The following is a 14,834-nucleotide window of genomic DNA, read 5'->3' as shown; positions in this document are numbered from 1 at the left end:
TTTCCTCTGACTTGCTGAGGTCACTTTGGGTCAGGCGTGGCCTCCTACTTTATCTTCCTCCGCTGGTTGTTTGGGATCAACATTGTTCTCACCATCATGACTGGAGCCTTCATTGTCCTACCAGAGGTCAGAAAATCTCTCATACCATATATGGATGGATGGACTAGAAAGTTCTAGTTTCTTTAGAATGGTAATCCAGCTGCAAAACTACACAGGCACTTGACAACCTTGCTTTTATACAGGAATATAATCCTAATACAACCACTTAGCAGCAGCTAAGTTAAGTCCCCTGCTGGACAGAGAGATATCATAGATGAATTGCACTCATTGGCGCCAACTAATTCAGACTCATTGCAAGATTTATGACTCTTAGAGATATCTATGATAGCAATTTTCTATTCATAAATGCGTGTTAACTTCTATTTCTCATACGGTGCTGTGAAAATGTTGAGTTTAACTGGCAATGAGTCTTTCACATCCTGCTGGAATTTGCTCCACTCTTCTTTACAGATATCAGTTACATTTAAGTCCAGAGTTTGACGAGTCTGCACCAAAACCACCAAAAAAGATCCATTTTTGATAAAGCATATAGTTCGTGCTGGATCGACTGTCATCTGTCAGATGATCTGGGGTCTTTGACCCTGCACTTGTTATTATACCCTCTGCATATCCCTCTTTATTCTTGTTTGGATTTTCATATTCTAGCCTTAATTTCTGGTTTTTTTTTTGTTGTTTTGTTGTTTTGTTTTGTTTTTCGGGGGGTCCATGATATTTTCAGGTTGTATTTTGTTTTCATAGTTGGATGTTTTCTGCCCATCTGTGTTCTCCATATCAAGTTTGCATTCTTGTGTCCTGTGTTTAGTTACGTCCTGTTTTCATTTGTTACCATGGTAATGTTGTGTGCATTGTCTTTAGTTTTGCTTGCCCTTCTCTCGTTAGCTAGATTTGATCTTTTATCCACCTGTGTCTTGTCTTCCCCAGCTTCCTCCCCTCTCCCTAATTACCTTGAGTGTATTTAAGCGCTTAGTTTTCCTCAGGTATTTGTTGTACTGTACTGTTTGACAATATTTTCTTGCAGGACTCTTTCAGCACATATCCTGTCCTTTTCTTTTCTTTTAAATTTAAATGTTAAATATCTTAAATAATAAAACCTACACAAATGGTCAATGATGAGTTTTGTATTTAATTTTTACCCCAGTAAATATATTGTTGATTTGTCCTTTAGTACAGATTATAGAATATTTGCAAGGCAAGGCACGGACAGTAATAGTGGGATGGGGGTGCACCTGGATATATATCTAACACTGACATGCAGACACAAGCAATTTTCTCAGACATAACTTACAATGTCATTCCCACTGCATATCTTGATCCTCCATTTTTCTGCTTTCTCACTTCATGGTTTGTTGGAATTACCACTCTGCTGTTCCTATTTGCACGTCTCACCTTTATCTCACCTTGCTTAGTGAATAATATTGTTTGCTATCAAACATTATAGGTTCTCATTTTCATGTTTCTGTATTGTACTGGGAATTGAGTGGGTGGCCGTAGCTCAGGTAGCAGAGCAGGCCACTTACTAATCAGAAGCTTGGTAGTTTGAGCTCTTCTTGTCAAATGTCCTTGGGCAAGACACTAAACCCATGTTGCTCTCTAATGCATCCATTGGAGCATGAATGCATGTTAATGTTAAATAGAAATCACTAGCATAGAAAGAGTACAGAAAAAACAGTGTTTGTGTGAATGAGGCAAGTTTGACATAGAGTATTAAAGAACCAGTCCATTTACCAATTATTCAACAGAGTTTGAATGTAGGGTCAGTCCACCGGAGTTATCACTGTCTTTCTTTAATAACACACTCTCAAAAACATTTACAGTGCTCCTCAGTCAATGTTCAATGTTCAGTTGTTCAATGTACTGCACACAGTGGAACACAGGCTTGTTTGAGCCTGTGCTGCTGAAGCTGTAGGTTTGCTCACTTATAAAGAAATTAACATCCTCCAAAAAACAAACATTTAATTTTAATCAAAAAAACCCCAGTAGAAAACATATTGGCTAAAAGTTAGAAATTGACTTGCATGGCCAACTGAAAGAAGTATTTGATCCCCAGGGAAAACATGGTGGAGAAACCCTTGTTGGTAACAATGTTTCTACCTCCGTATTTGACTGTGGGGACAGTGCAAGATTTCAATCTAATATGGCGCACTGTGCTTCAAATTGTGTTCTTTGTTTCTACGGTACTACCTTTAAATCATTAACATGCTCCTCCTGGTTGTTGTTTTATAATAATCACACCAACAGTTGGTTGATTTTTGAAAATAATAATACTCACAAAGCTTCTGGGTGACGATCTTTAAGCTCATTCCAAAAGGCAGATCTACAACCCCTCACATCCCATATGGAAAAGAAATAGTAAAAACTTACATGATTTACTCATGAAAGTGGCCACTTTCTCATTACTTTCATATATTGTTTTAGTAAGTATACAAAACATACAAGTTTCATTATATAATTTTTCAAGGGATCTTATATCTGTTTTTACTCTTGTATGCTTTTCATACAAGTTTCACACAAGACAGATACAAACTTTATAAGATTTATATACTGTATATCTTTTCCATTTGGGATGCTTTGACATTGCTAGGCCATTTGTATTGTTAACACCTGAACAACTGTCTAAGTAAACCTCATCACTCGGGCCACTCACACTCAGAGGCTACTCAGACCAAGTCCTTTGCAACTTGTTCTTCTATTGTATATATTTCTCATGTCTTTTTATCCCTGCTGTCTTACTATTTATGCTTCACACCTGCACAGTTGTTGTGGAGCACCAACAGTTAGGTTGTACATGTACAATGTCAATAAAGGGCTATTATATTGTATTAAATTATCTTGTTATGCAGGTAGATGGATGGAGGGATGAAAGGGTTATCAAAAATCCAACAGTAACACCAAGTATTTTTTTTAATTTTAAAAATCACAACAGAGTTTCTGTAACCTTGCACTGATCTTTACCTAACACTAACGCTGCCATGTGCCTAAACCTAGCAAAACCGTAACCAGGAGGCATGGACTAAAAAAATCAAGCATAATGTTACAAAGTCCAGCTGCAGATCAGTAGGCGATCTTAATATCAGCTCAGCTCAGCTGTCAGCGAAACTGATGTCCTTGTACGAATTGTCAAGTCTTGCTATTGCTCTCTGGCTCTGGATGAAGGAAGGGGAAGTCCCAGAAGAGTCATACCACCAAATAGATATGGTCACCTGTAGATAACATGACTGAAATGCATTTTATTTATTACAATTACAGTGCACTGAACTATGTTTGTGTGCACTAGCTGCTGGCTGGAGCACCATTTGGAACAACAAGAAGTAAAACTATTCCCAAGGAACACCTGGCTTCAGCCCAGGACCTGGACACCATCTGGTCTCTTGGGGCAAGCTTCTTTCTTTTTACTGTTCTATCAATAGCACATTACTTACAGATAGACTAGAACATTATTTAAACATTGTTTTACTCCCTTTCTGACCAATTAAGATAAAACCGATCGAAACCTCTTCCAGTCCAAAAGTTGCATTAGAGTTAGAATATAGGACTGAGCAAGTAAAGACATAATTCTTTCATCCCTATATAAACATTTCATCTAATGGATACTAATGATCATGCTCCAACTGATTTCCTTTACTGTTTTCCTTTTCACCATTTTTATCTCTTTGTGTGCATTGCCATGTGTGTTTGTGAAAATGTGTTGTCTTTGATTCGTCACAGGGCTACCTCCAGTACTCTGTGTTATTCTATGGTTACTATGGCAGGGTGAGGAAAATCGGCAGTGCAGGGTACCGATTACCCCTTGCCTACTTCCTGGTTGGAATGGCTGTCTTTGCCTACAGTTTCATCATTCTGTTGCGAAAGTAATCATTATGCTCTTTAAAACTTATACTGATGCTATAATTATCTGATGGGTTAGCAATGTGATGTCTTAGAATGATTTCAAGTTTGTTAAAAATTGAGGAAAAACTGGGAAAAAAGAGTTAAAAGTTAATCTAATCTTTACTTATCCCTACTGAATCTATAACATTTCACAATAACATGGTCAGAGTAATGTTTAGCATAATTTCCAATCTTTGCAACATTTAATAATCAGCAACTTAATATAAAATAAAAAGGTCAGGACCCAATGTTTCCCAGCATAACATCGCACAAGGCATCACATTGTTCTCTTCTCCCTGTTGCTGTTAATGCTTCACTGATGGTGAAGGACTGTTATTATTAAAATAAAAACAAGATGTGCAAAATATATCGTCTGATAACATGCCCTGAAAAATAATATTTCTGCAGAATGGCAAAGAATTCACGCCTGAGCCTGGCCAGTGCTTCTGATGAAAGCTTCACTTTCTGCTGGAGAGTGTTCTGTGCCTGGGATTACCTGATAGGAAACCCAGAGGCTGCAGAGAGCAAAGGAGCTGCCATTGTTAACAACATCAGGGTCAGAGAAGAATGTAACTTGAACTGTGCAATTAATTTCTTTTTTAAGAACAAGATATTTAAATTATGACCTAAGCACAAGTGACTATCAATATTTTTCTGCACAGGAAGCCATTGTCGAGGAGCAAGAAAAGAAGAAGGATACCAGTCTGTAAGTGCTTGTTTGTGAGCATTGTTTTGTATGTTTTCTGTTTGTCCAGCTTCCTCCAGCTCAGTCTATTGAAGCTATAGGTGAGTGACTGTTTATTTACTACCCCAAGAAGTTGCTTCTGTTCATCTGGACGTAGCGTTCAATGCAGAAGCGTTTCGTCACTCAGCCAAGTGACTTTTTCAGCCTCAGCTGACTGCAGGTTTCCCCAACCTTATAAACAGTACATTTAGTGCATAATGACTGAAACCAGCCCACAGAATGAACAATGGGCTATGAGGTCAGTTTCATGATCATTAATATGCAAATATTCATGACCATTGATCAAAAACCATTGATTTGGTGAATGGCTGCAATCACAGCATTGTAAGATGGGCAGGTACCTCAGGCTAGGCTCAAGGCATGCTGAAAGATGCCTTTTGCTGCTACACTAAGGAATGTTTACTGTTCCTCCACTACCTCAACTCATCATCATAAAACCTTATTATTATGTTACGTTGTGTGTGTTTTTTTGTCACACTGTCACTTTGTTGCTCTTGTTTGCACATTTGCACGTGCACTTTGTTGTCTGCTGTCTGTTAACAAAAAAAAAAGTCTTCCTTAGATAGTTAGTTTTTGTTATTTATGTTGTAATTTATGTTAGGTCAGTCTGTCTTGTCTCTGCTAGCCAGCTAACTAGGCCTCTTAGTTAGCTAGTTTAGTGTTTTCTGTTAATTTATGTTGTAAATTTATGTTGCATGTAGCACCTTGGTCCTGGAGGAACGTTGTTTCGCTTCACTGTGTACTATCTGTATATGGTTGAAGTGACAATAAAGCCAACTTGACTTGACTTGACTTGAAGAGATTTCTTAGATTATCTCAGAAGATAACGATGAGGTGGCTGGGGAAGGGGAGGTAAATTCTGCTAAGACTGCTGTGCTTGGATAAATGACAGGAGATGGATGGATACAGATCTTTAAGTAGCCACAATTCCTTGAAAAACAAGTGCATGTCCTGAAACTGAAAATGGCAGTGACATGTAAATCATTGGTGACACTGAGCTACAATACTTTACTTTAGGCAGAAGTCTAAGTTGATTAAACCCAAAGATTTTCTAATGTTTAAAATCTATACATGTCCAAATCCTTGACATTTTATATTCTAGGTTCAGTGTTGGTATAGGGAGGCTAAAATCCTACAGACAGACTCATGGCTGAAGGTGGTCCTTTTGAAAGTCTATGTAAATAATGAAAGAGTCAGCAATAGCAAAAAGAGGCTGCAGTGACACCTTATCCGAAGTGTATGTTGTTCAGAACATCCAACATACACTTCAGATGTCTACTAAGAATAGTGCATCACAATTACATCCACTTTTCTAACTGATCATTGCCAATGACACTGTGTTTTCCCTCAGTGCAGTTCTGATCAGTCTACGGATCTTGGCCAACATCCTGGTGCTCCTCTCTTTAGCAGGGAGCATATACATCATTTACTTTGTGGTGGATCGTTCTCAGAAACTGGAGCAGGAGAAGCCGGAGCTGACGCTATGGGAGAAGAATGAGGTACAGGAACAGACTGGACGTCACCATCCTTATCATCAGTTATTTTAATTGGATAATCCAATATACAATACAGTTCTAAGGAACCACTGAAAGTGGAGACTTGACATGGATCCAGTGGAAGGCAACTACTAAATGTATATATCCATCTGCCAGGTTTAGAGAGCTTTAGTCACCTTACAGCAACCAGCTCACTCTCACAACAAAATGTGTAAGCTATGCTGATCAACTGTGCAACACACGTACATGTGTACTCTGTGTGCATACACACATACAGAATTTCTTTTTCTCAACAGAAGCTGTAAAACTGCTACATGCCTACATCTTTTGACCTGTTTTTTATAACACACATTGTTGCCCAAAGGATTTACTCATTCATTCAAATTATTGAATTCAGGTGTTCCAATCACTTTCATGGTCACAGTTGTAGAGGCATGCAGACTGCTTATACAAACATTTGTGAAATAATCGTTCTTTCTCAGGAGCTCAGTGAGAGGGCATTGCAGTACCGTGCAACCATCAAATACTCCGCAGTCAACCGCTAGTGGCATTATGCCACACTGGAAGTGACTGAAAAAGGCACGGAAAATTGCAAAGCGGGGTCAGCGGATACTGTGGGATGTAGTGGCCATCAGAGCTCAGGAACATTGCATAGAGCTTCATAGGTTTTCATGGGCAAGCAGCTGTATCCAAGCATTACGTCACTAAAGTGACTGATGTAGTGGTGAAAAGTACACTGCCACTGCCACTTGGGTGCTTATAGCCGAACTTCTTGCCACACACGCATAACTGAAAACTGCACCTAATGAGCATGTTCAGTTATTATAAACATTCAATGAATGAATTAATCAATGAATCAATTAATTAGGACCCTCGGAAATCACTGAAATTGTTAGAAACAATGAGACATATTTGTTACATGCATTTCAGTTAAAATAACAAACTTTTCTCCAACTACCAACTACCCATCAGTTACTTATGTATCCATCTACATTCCAGGTGAGTGTAGTGGTTTCTCTCATCACCATGATTGCTCCATCTGCTTTTGAACTGGTGGCTCAGCTGGAGATGTACCACCCACGAACCTCACTGCGATTCCAGTTGGCCAGGTACCATTGTCTAACCACAGCCTATAATGACACAATAATGGCATACTATACTATTCAGAAAATGAACGGAACCCTTACACTTTTATGCCAAAAATTCTAAGTTAAAATTTTCCCTTAACTTTGGTTAGTTATGTGACAAGTGATACGAGTTGCAACTTACTCAGGCCCTGCATGTTTTTAAAGTCTTTAATTTAAAACCTAAGTAGTACAAAAACTGGTTTTATGGTTTTTTAAAGTTTGTGGTGATTTTATGGGTAACTGGTATTAATAATATAGTTTCTACTAACCAAAGTTAGTTTGGTTTGTGGGTTAGGTTGTTTTGTTCTCAACAAATTATACAATGTTTGTCAGTAACAATTTTTACTTTGACTATTTCATTCATCAAGATCTGATGAGAGCCCTCATTAGAGCAGTATTTATATAATAACTGAAAGGTCTTACAATGCTCATCAATTTACAGGGTCCTTGTCTTATACCTTGGGAATCTCTACAGTCTCATCATTGCTCTCCTTGATAAAGTCAACAGTATGAGCTCTGCTGTGAGTATGTTAACTAGCCCCAGTTAAGAATTAGTTATCTAGTTTCAAATTTGAACACTATTTAGAAAATAATATAAGATTAATAATTTAATTTGCTGGTCATTCATTTTGCCACAGTTACTAGAAAATAGCACAAACAAGTTACCAAATATTTAACCATGGAAGAATTGCTACAAAAATCATGTTTTGAAAATGCAGTATTTAGTTGACCTTCTGATGAAATTAAAAAAGTAAATGGTAAATGGCCTGTATTTATATAGTGCTTTACTAGTCCCTAAGGACCCCAAAGCGCTTTACACATTCAGTCATCCACCCATTCACACACACATTCACACACTGGTGATGGCAGCTACATTGTAGCCACAGCCACCCTGGGGCGCACTGACAGAGGCGAATATTGATGAATATTAATATGAGTTTAAATCTGTATTGTGACTCAGGCATTTTATTTATTTTTTGTTGCAATTTATTATTTAAAAATATAGTGTGGAATTGATTGTTAAGGGGAGAAATATCACTGATGTAAAAGTCCCTAACTCACAAAATCTCATCAAATACAATACATATGGCTTTAAACAGTTAAACTGAGATACATATCATTCAAGTGAAAATTCAGTATGTAGGTTATTTTAATGTTGACATGAGCAACACATTGGACAGAAAATAACTGGTAAACTTGTTATGCTAACAACACAATTCCAGTGGTATTACTTTGCTACATTTTAAAGCCAAAGTTGAGACTTTAAGAAGGTAAACACAGTTCATTCTATCTTCAGTGTCTTTAAAATGTGTCCAGGTATTCTGTTTACTTTTTATGCACATAAACTAACTAGTTTGGAATCATTTTCTACTATCTTTATACTAATGCTAATGCTAATTGTGTAGGCTAAATAAGCTAATATGCTACAATGCTCAGTCCTACATTTTAGACGTCTAAATTCAGGGGTTGCATCCTTCAAAGGCCACATTTGAAGGCTGATTATGTCACAGCAATGCGAAGAAGACTGTTTTCCCGGGATCTGAAGGATCCATGAGGCGGAACCTTGGTGGCCCACTCTATCCCAAGATTCATTGCGCATTGGTGGTTCTAGAATATTTTTTGAAAAGGATGGTCCAAGGAATGCAGTCAAGGAATAAACTCAAATGTAATTGTTTTTATCTCACTCAAATATCCTGTAGCAAAAATATTAACAAGAGTCTAAAATGTCAAAATTCTACAGTTTCAGATGTGTAACGAGTTAGTGATGCTTTTAAAGCTTTTACATTAAAATATAAGCAGTCAAAAAACCAACTTACATGTTTTAGAGTTTGTGTAGATGCTATGGAAAATTGATACTAAATAAATCCAGATTTCCCTTCAGTTGTGTATAACTTTTAAAATCTTCTGCACATACAATTCAGTTTTGATACCAAAGCTGGGTCTGTTTAGTGGTGTGAAGTTTAATATGCTTCAGTGTTTGGCGGGGCCATCTGCCGTGACTGGTTGGGGTGAGAGAGAGAAGACGGAACAAAAGACATGCTGTGGAATAGAGCGACTGAAGGCTTTTCAGGGAGTTTTTAGGACATCCTGACATAACAAATTACAGTAGTCCAGCCTAGAAGTGATAAATGCACGAACAGGTTTTTCAGCTTCACTTTGAGACAGGGCATCTCTACGGGCTGAAATCTGTGCCATCAGAAACTGAAGTTGAATAAGTTAAATTTGAATTTGAATTGCTCGGATTGAATCTGAATTGTAACTTGAATAAATGTTTTTAAAAACTGAATTTGAATTAGCCTAATTTGAAATTCAATTTATTGGTTTGAAAAGGATCATCACTAAATTGAAATTGAATTTTATATTTTGAAATTGAATTCATTTGCTTTGAAACTGTATTTTATCCTTTAAAAATTTAGTTCTTGAATAATTTCAGATTCACTTCTCACCATTCAGTTTCAGTTCTCCAATTCAGTTTTTTGGGACTTACATCCGGTTCCGGTTCGAGAGTAATGAGCGCAGATTAATAGAACTACGTTTTACTAGCGGACCGAAAGTGTTACTGACGGGAATCTACAGCATCTTGAGCAGTGATTTGGCGCTGTATAAATATATAAAACATATAAATATATAAAAAATACATAATTATATATATATATATATATATATAAATTGAGTTTAGTATCTTTAGCATTTTAAACATCTTTTCTTGACCTAAGTTCACACATAACTTAGGTTATTCTCATTTATTAACAGAAACCATTAATTGGTGGAAACTGTCATTAATCACAAGTAAATGTTATCTAACAAATCAATACACTACATCGCTGACAATTAAAATAGTTGTCTGTATTATAATTTGTGTATCTTTTCCTAGACTTACTAGGAACTATAGTTTGTGCATTGTTTTTCACAAATACGCTGTGATAAAGAGAAGAAGCTCCTTCTCGGTCATCATGGAGCTTCTAAGGATGCAGACCTTGAATTAAGAAATACCTTTGAAGTCACTCATATAATTAAAGCATAGCACACAGCTGTATGGATTGTGATCTGTCTTCAAGGTCCACGTGAGTAACAGTAACTGGAATGAGTCCAGCTCCTTTCTGGCCACAATATCTCATCCTGAGGGAAACAGCCTCTCCACCCTAGTGTCAGATATCTCCCTCTCTAAGAATCACAACAGCACCACAGCAACCATCGCCACAGTGCTGGCTGTAACCAGCAGGAGCAGCTCAGGGGACGTCTACAACCAGACAGCTGTGTTTGAAAAGAACACCCGACAACAGGATCAGTGCTGGGAGACCTATGTTGGACAGGTTTTGCTTTCTGATTGGATAACGGTGTATATTTGTGGAAATGATAAAAATATATATAAACATTATGACCACCTGCCTGTTGCCAAAACATCAAATGATAGTGATGCATTGTGTATTCTAACACCTTTCTATCAGAACCACTTTTTCAGAATTGCTTGAGCTACAGTAGCTCATCTGTTAGATCGGAACACGTAGGCAAGCTCTCCTCGCCATGTGCATCAATGAGCCACACGAGCCCATAACCCTGTCGCTGGTTCCCAACTGTGAAAGTGGGAACACCCCAAAAGCTTTGGAGCTCCTCTGAACCAGTCCTTCAGGTTGCTCAAATCCTTACGCTTGCCAAACTTTGAGGGCAAAATATTAACTTGCTCACTAATGTATTCCACCCAGTAGCAGGAGAGATAATCAGTATTATTCACTTAACCTGTCAGTGGTCATAATGTTATGCCTGGAATATATGATATATATATGTATGTGTGTGTGTGTGTGTATGTAAAATAAAATACTTGTATATAGTATTTGTAAATTTCCCTGATGAATATGTGTATATTGTGTCTTTAGGAGATGTTGAAGCTGTCCATCATTGACATGATCTTCACAGTGGCGAGCATCCTGCTCATTGACTTCATCAGAGGTCTAGTGGTTCGCTACCTCAGTGACTGCTGCTGCTGGGATTTAGAGAGCAAATTTGTAAGTTGGTTGCAAGCTTTTGCTTTTACAAAATTTAGCAAGTAAATGCTAAACATGAGAATTAAGGTATTTATTCTTATTCTATTGAATGGAATTCTGTATACATACACAATACACAGGTCATAATGTTTCAGACCTGAAAAAGGAAATAGACCCAGAGAATGATTTCTTCTCCAATACTGAAGACATCAGCTGTTGCTGCCACAGTGATGAACAGTTTAATCACACCATTAAATGATAATGATAAATGATCAATAACGTTAAAGAATATTTAAATCAGTTCACAAAAGCTTTCAAAATTATTGCTGTATCTGAAATATGGATTAATGCAGAAACAGGGATGGACTTTCAACTGGACTTTTCAACCCAGGAAAAGGGGGGGGGGGGGGGGGGGGACTGTGTACGTGGATAAAAAATAGATTACAAGGTGGTGGAAGCTATGATAACTGTGTTTGATAACTTATTAGTCAATGTATAACAATTGAAATTTGCAAGGAATATAAAAAAATGTTCTAATTTGCTGTATATATAAAGCACCAGGGTCTAGCGTTCAAATTATATCAAATCAGATATATTTATCTGTGGTGACTTTAACATTGTCCTGTTGAATTAAAAAAACTCATAAAAAACGAACGAATTAACACAACAGTTGGGCTATCCTAAAATCACTAGGCCAAACAGAATTACACTTTATTGTGCCACCCTAATTGATAATAGTTTCAATAATTTTTTTTTCCAGTTTTTGCAGTTTGACAGTAATCACAAGAGACCACAACCAGGGGAAAACCAGAAAACCAGAAACATCTGACAGTCAGTATGGATTCAGACTGAACCATTCAACTGCACGGGCATTAATTGGATCAGTCGAGCAGATTAGAATTCAATTCAATTCAATTTTATTTATATAGCGCCAAATCACAACAAAAGTCGCCTCAAGGCGCTTCATAGATACAGAGAAAAACCCAACAATCATATGACCCCCTATGAGCAGCACTTTGGCAACAGTGGGAAGGAAAAACTCCCTTTTAACAGGAAGAAACCTCCAGCAGAACCAGGCTCAGGGAGGGGCGGGGCCATCTGCTGTGATTGGTTGGGGTGATAATAATAATGGATTGGATTTATATAGCGCTTTTCAAGGCACCCAAAGCGCTTTACAATGCCACTATTCATTCACTCTCACAGCCACACACTGGTGGAGGCAGCTACAGTTGTAGCCACAGCTGCCCTGGGGCAGACTGACAGAAGCGAGGCTGCCATATCGCACCATCGGCCCCTCTGGCCAACACCAGTAGGCAAGTAGGGTAAAGTGTCTTGCCCAAGGACACAACGACCAGGACAGAGAGCCCGGGGATCGAACCGGCGACCTTCCGGTTACAGATGCAATTCCCAACCCCCTGAGCCACAGTTAACTCATTGGTGTGTGTTATCTGGCTTCATGGACAGATAGAGCTGGGTGTCATCTGCATAGCAGTGTAAATGTATGCTATGTCTTCTGATGATGCTGCCTAAGGGAAGCATGTATAATGTAAACAGAATTGGTCCTAGCACTGAACCCTGTGGAACTCCATAATTAACCTCAGTGTGTGAAGAGGACTCTCCATTTACATGCACAAACTGGAGTCTATTAGATAGATATGATACAAACCACTGCAGCGCAGTACCTGTAATACCTACAGCATGTTCTAATCGCTCTAATAGGATATTATGGTCGACAGTATCGAACGCTGCACTGAGGTCTAGCAGGACAAGCACAGAGATGAGTCCACTGTCAGAGGCCATAAGAAGATCATTTGTAACCTTCACTAAAGCTGTTTCTGTGCTGTGATGAGCTCTGAAACCTGACTGAAACTCTTCAAATAAGCCTCTGCAGATGATCTGTTAGCTGTTTGACAACTACTCTTTCAAGGATGTTTGATATAAAGGAAGGTTGGAGATTGGCCTATAACTAGCTAAGACTGCTGGGTCTAGAGATGCTTTTTGAGTAAAGGTTTAACTACAGCCAGCTTGAAGGCCTGTGGTACATAGCCGATCATTAGAGATAGGTTGATCATATTTAAGATCGAAGCATTAATTAATGGCAGGACTTCTTTGAGCAGTTTTGTAGGAATGGGGTCTAAAAGACACGTTGATGGTTTGGAGGAAGTAATTATTGAAGCTAACTCAGAAAGATCAATTGGAGAAAAAGAGTCTAACTTAACATCAATGGTACTAAGAGTAGCTGTAGATAATATTACATCTGTGGGATGATTACTGGTAATTTTTTCTCTAATGATTAAAATTTTATTTGTGAAGAAGTTCATGAAGTCATTACTAGTTAACGTTAAAGGGATGGTTGGCTCAACAGAGCTCTGACTGTTTGTCAGCCTGGCTACAGAGCTGAAGAGAAACCTGGGGTTGTTCTTATTTTCTTCAATCAGTGATGAATAGTAAGATGTTCTGGCTTTGCGGAGGGCTTTCTTATAAAGCAGCAAACTATTTCTCCAGGCTAAATGATGATCCTCTAAATTTGTGACACGCCATTTCCTCTCCAGCTTACGAGTCATCTGCTTTAGGCTACGTGCTTGAGAATTATACCACGGAGTCAGGTACTTCTGATTAGAGACCTTAGTTTTCACAGGAGCTACAGTATCCAGAGTCGTACGTAGTGAGGAGGTGAAATTATTAACAAGATAATCGACCTCTGTTGGAGCAGCGTTCAGTTAGTTGCTCTGCTCTGTGTTGGTACAGGGCATTGAAGATGATAACAGTGGGTGGATTATATTCTTAAACTTAGTTACAGCGCTTTCAGAAAGACGTCTACTTTGATAAAGTCTACTCTTCACTGCTGTGTAATCAATTATTGTAAATGTAAATGTTATCAGGAAATGATCAGACAGCAGAGGGTTTTCAGGAGACACTGTTAAATGTTCAGTTTCTATGCCATATGTTAAAACAAGATCTAGAGTGTGATTAAAGTGGTGGGTGGGTTCTTTTACATTTTGAGAGAAGCCAATTGAGTCTAATAACAGATTAAATGCCATGTTGAGGCTGTCATTTTTAGCATCTACATGGATGTTAAAATCACCCACAATAATTATTTTATCTGAGCTGAGCACTAAATCAGATACAAAGTCTGAGAAATCAGAACTCTGTGTAAGGCCCAGGTGTATAGATGATAACAAGTAAGACTGGTTTCTGAGTTTCACAGCTGGGGTGGATGAGGCTAAGCATCAGGCTTTCTTTGTGATTGTTTGTGTTTAAATTGCTTGTTGCTGGTTTTTAGTTTGTTTTTTGTCTTTTTGGGAGCTGACACAGTCTCTATGGAGATGGGTTTTTGGGAGGGTATAAATGCTACACAGTAGAAACGACATGCAGCCGGAGTATTCCTAAATCTTACAATATTTGATGCAAGTGATTATGAAATATTAATTAATAAACTGGAACGATATTTAATCAGAGGGGTTGTACTACATTGCGTGAAAAATTATTTGACCAGCAGGAAACAATTTGTGAGATGGGAGAGTAATACTCCTCATGTTTGGATGTTATCCAGAGT

The 14,834-nt window shown here is 38.1% G+C and overlaps 1 protein-coding gene across 1 annotated transcript in view; it reads left to right on the top strand.

Annotated features, from left to right (window-relative positions):
- Nucleotides 1-14,834, top strand: part of tmc3 (transmembrane channel like 3) — a 40,650-nt gene that overhangs the window by 10,214 nt on the left and 15,602 nt on the right. The window contains exons 5-14 of the mRNA XM_026186713.2: nt 20-126; nt 3,335-3,433; nt 3,766-3,908; nt 4,336-4,483; nt 4,590-4,633; nt 6,024-6,171; nt 7,168-7,277; nt 7,738-7,816; nt 10,355-10,609; nt 11,171-11,299. Of these exons, the coding sequence (XP_026042498.1) occupies nt 20-126; nt 3,335-3,433; nt 3,766-3,908; nt 4,336-4,483; nt 4,590-4,633; nt 6,024-6,171; nt 7,168-7,277; nt 7,738-7,816; nt 10,355-10,609; nt 11,171-11,299 (1,262 nt within the window). The remainder of the gene's footprint in view (nt 1-19; nt 127-3,334; nt 3,434-3,765; nt 3,909-4,335; nt 4,484-4,589; nt 4,634-6,023; nt 6,172-7,167; nt 7,278-7,737; nt 7,817-10,354; nt 10,610-11,170; nt 11,300-14,834) is intronic.

The sequence above is a fragment of the Astatotilapia calliptera genome, chromosome 1 (genome assembly GCF_964374335.1).
Source record: "Astatotilapia calliptera chromosome 1, fAstCal68.1, whole genome shotgun sequence".
NCBI classification, from domain to species: domain Eukaryota; kingdom Metazoa; phylum Chordata; class Actinopteri; order Cichliformes; family Cichlidae; genus Astatotilapia; species Astatotilapia calliptera.
The sequence above is the reverse complement of the archived record's forward strand: the minus strand, read 5'-3'. Positions and strand labels throughout refer to the sequence as shown.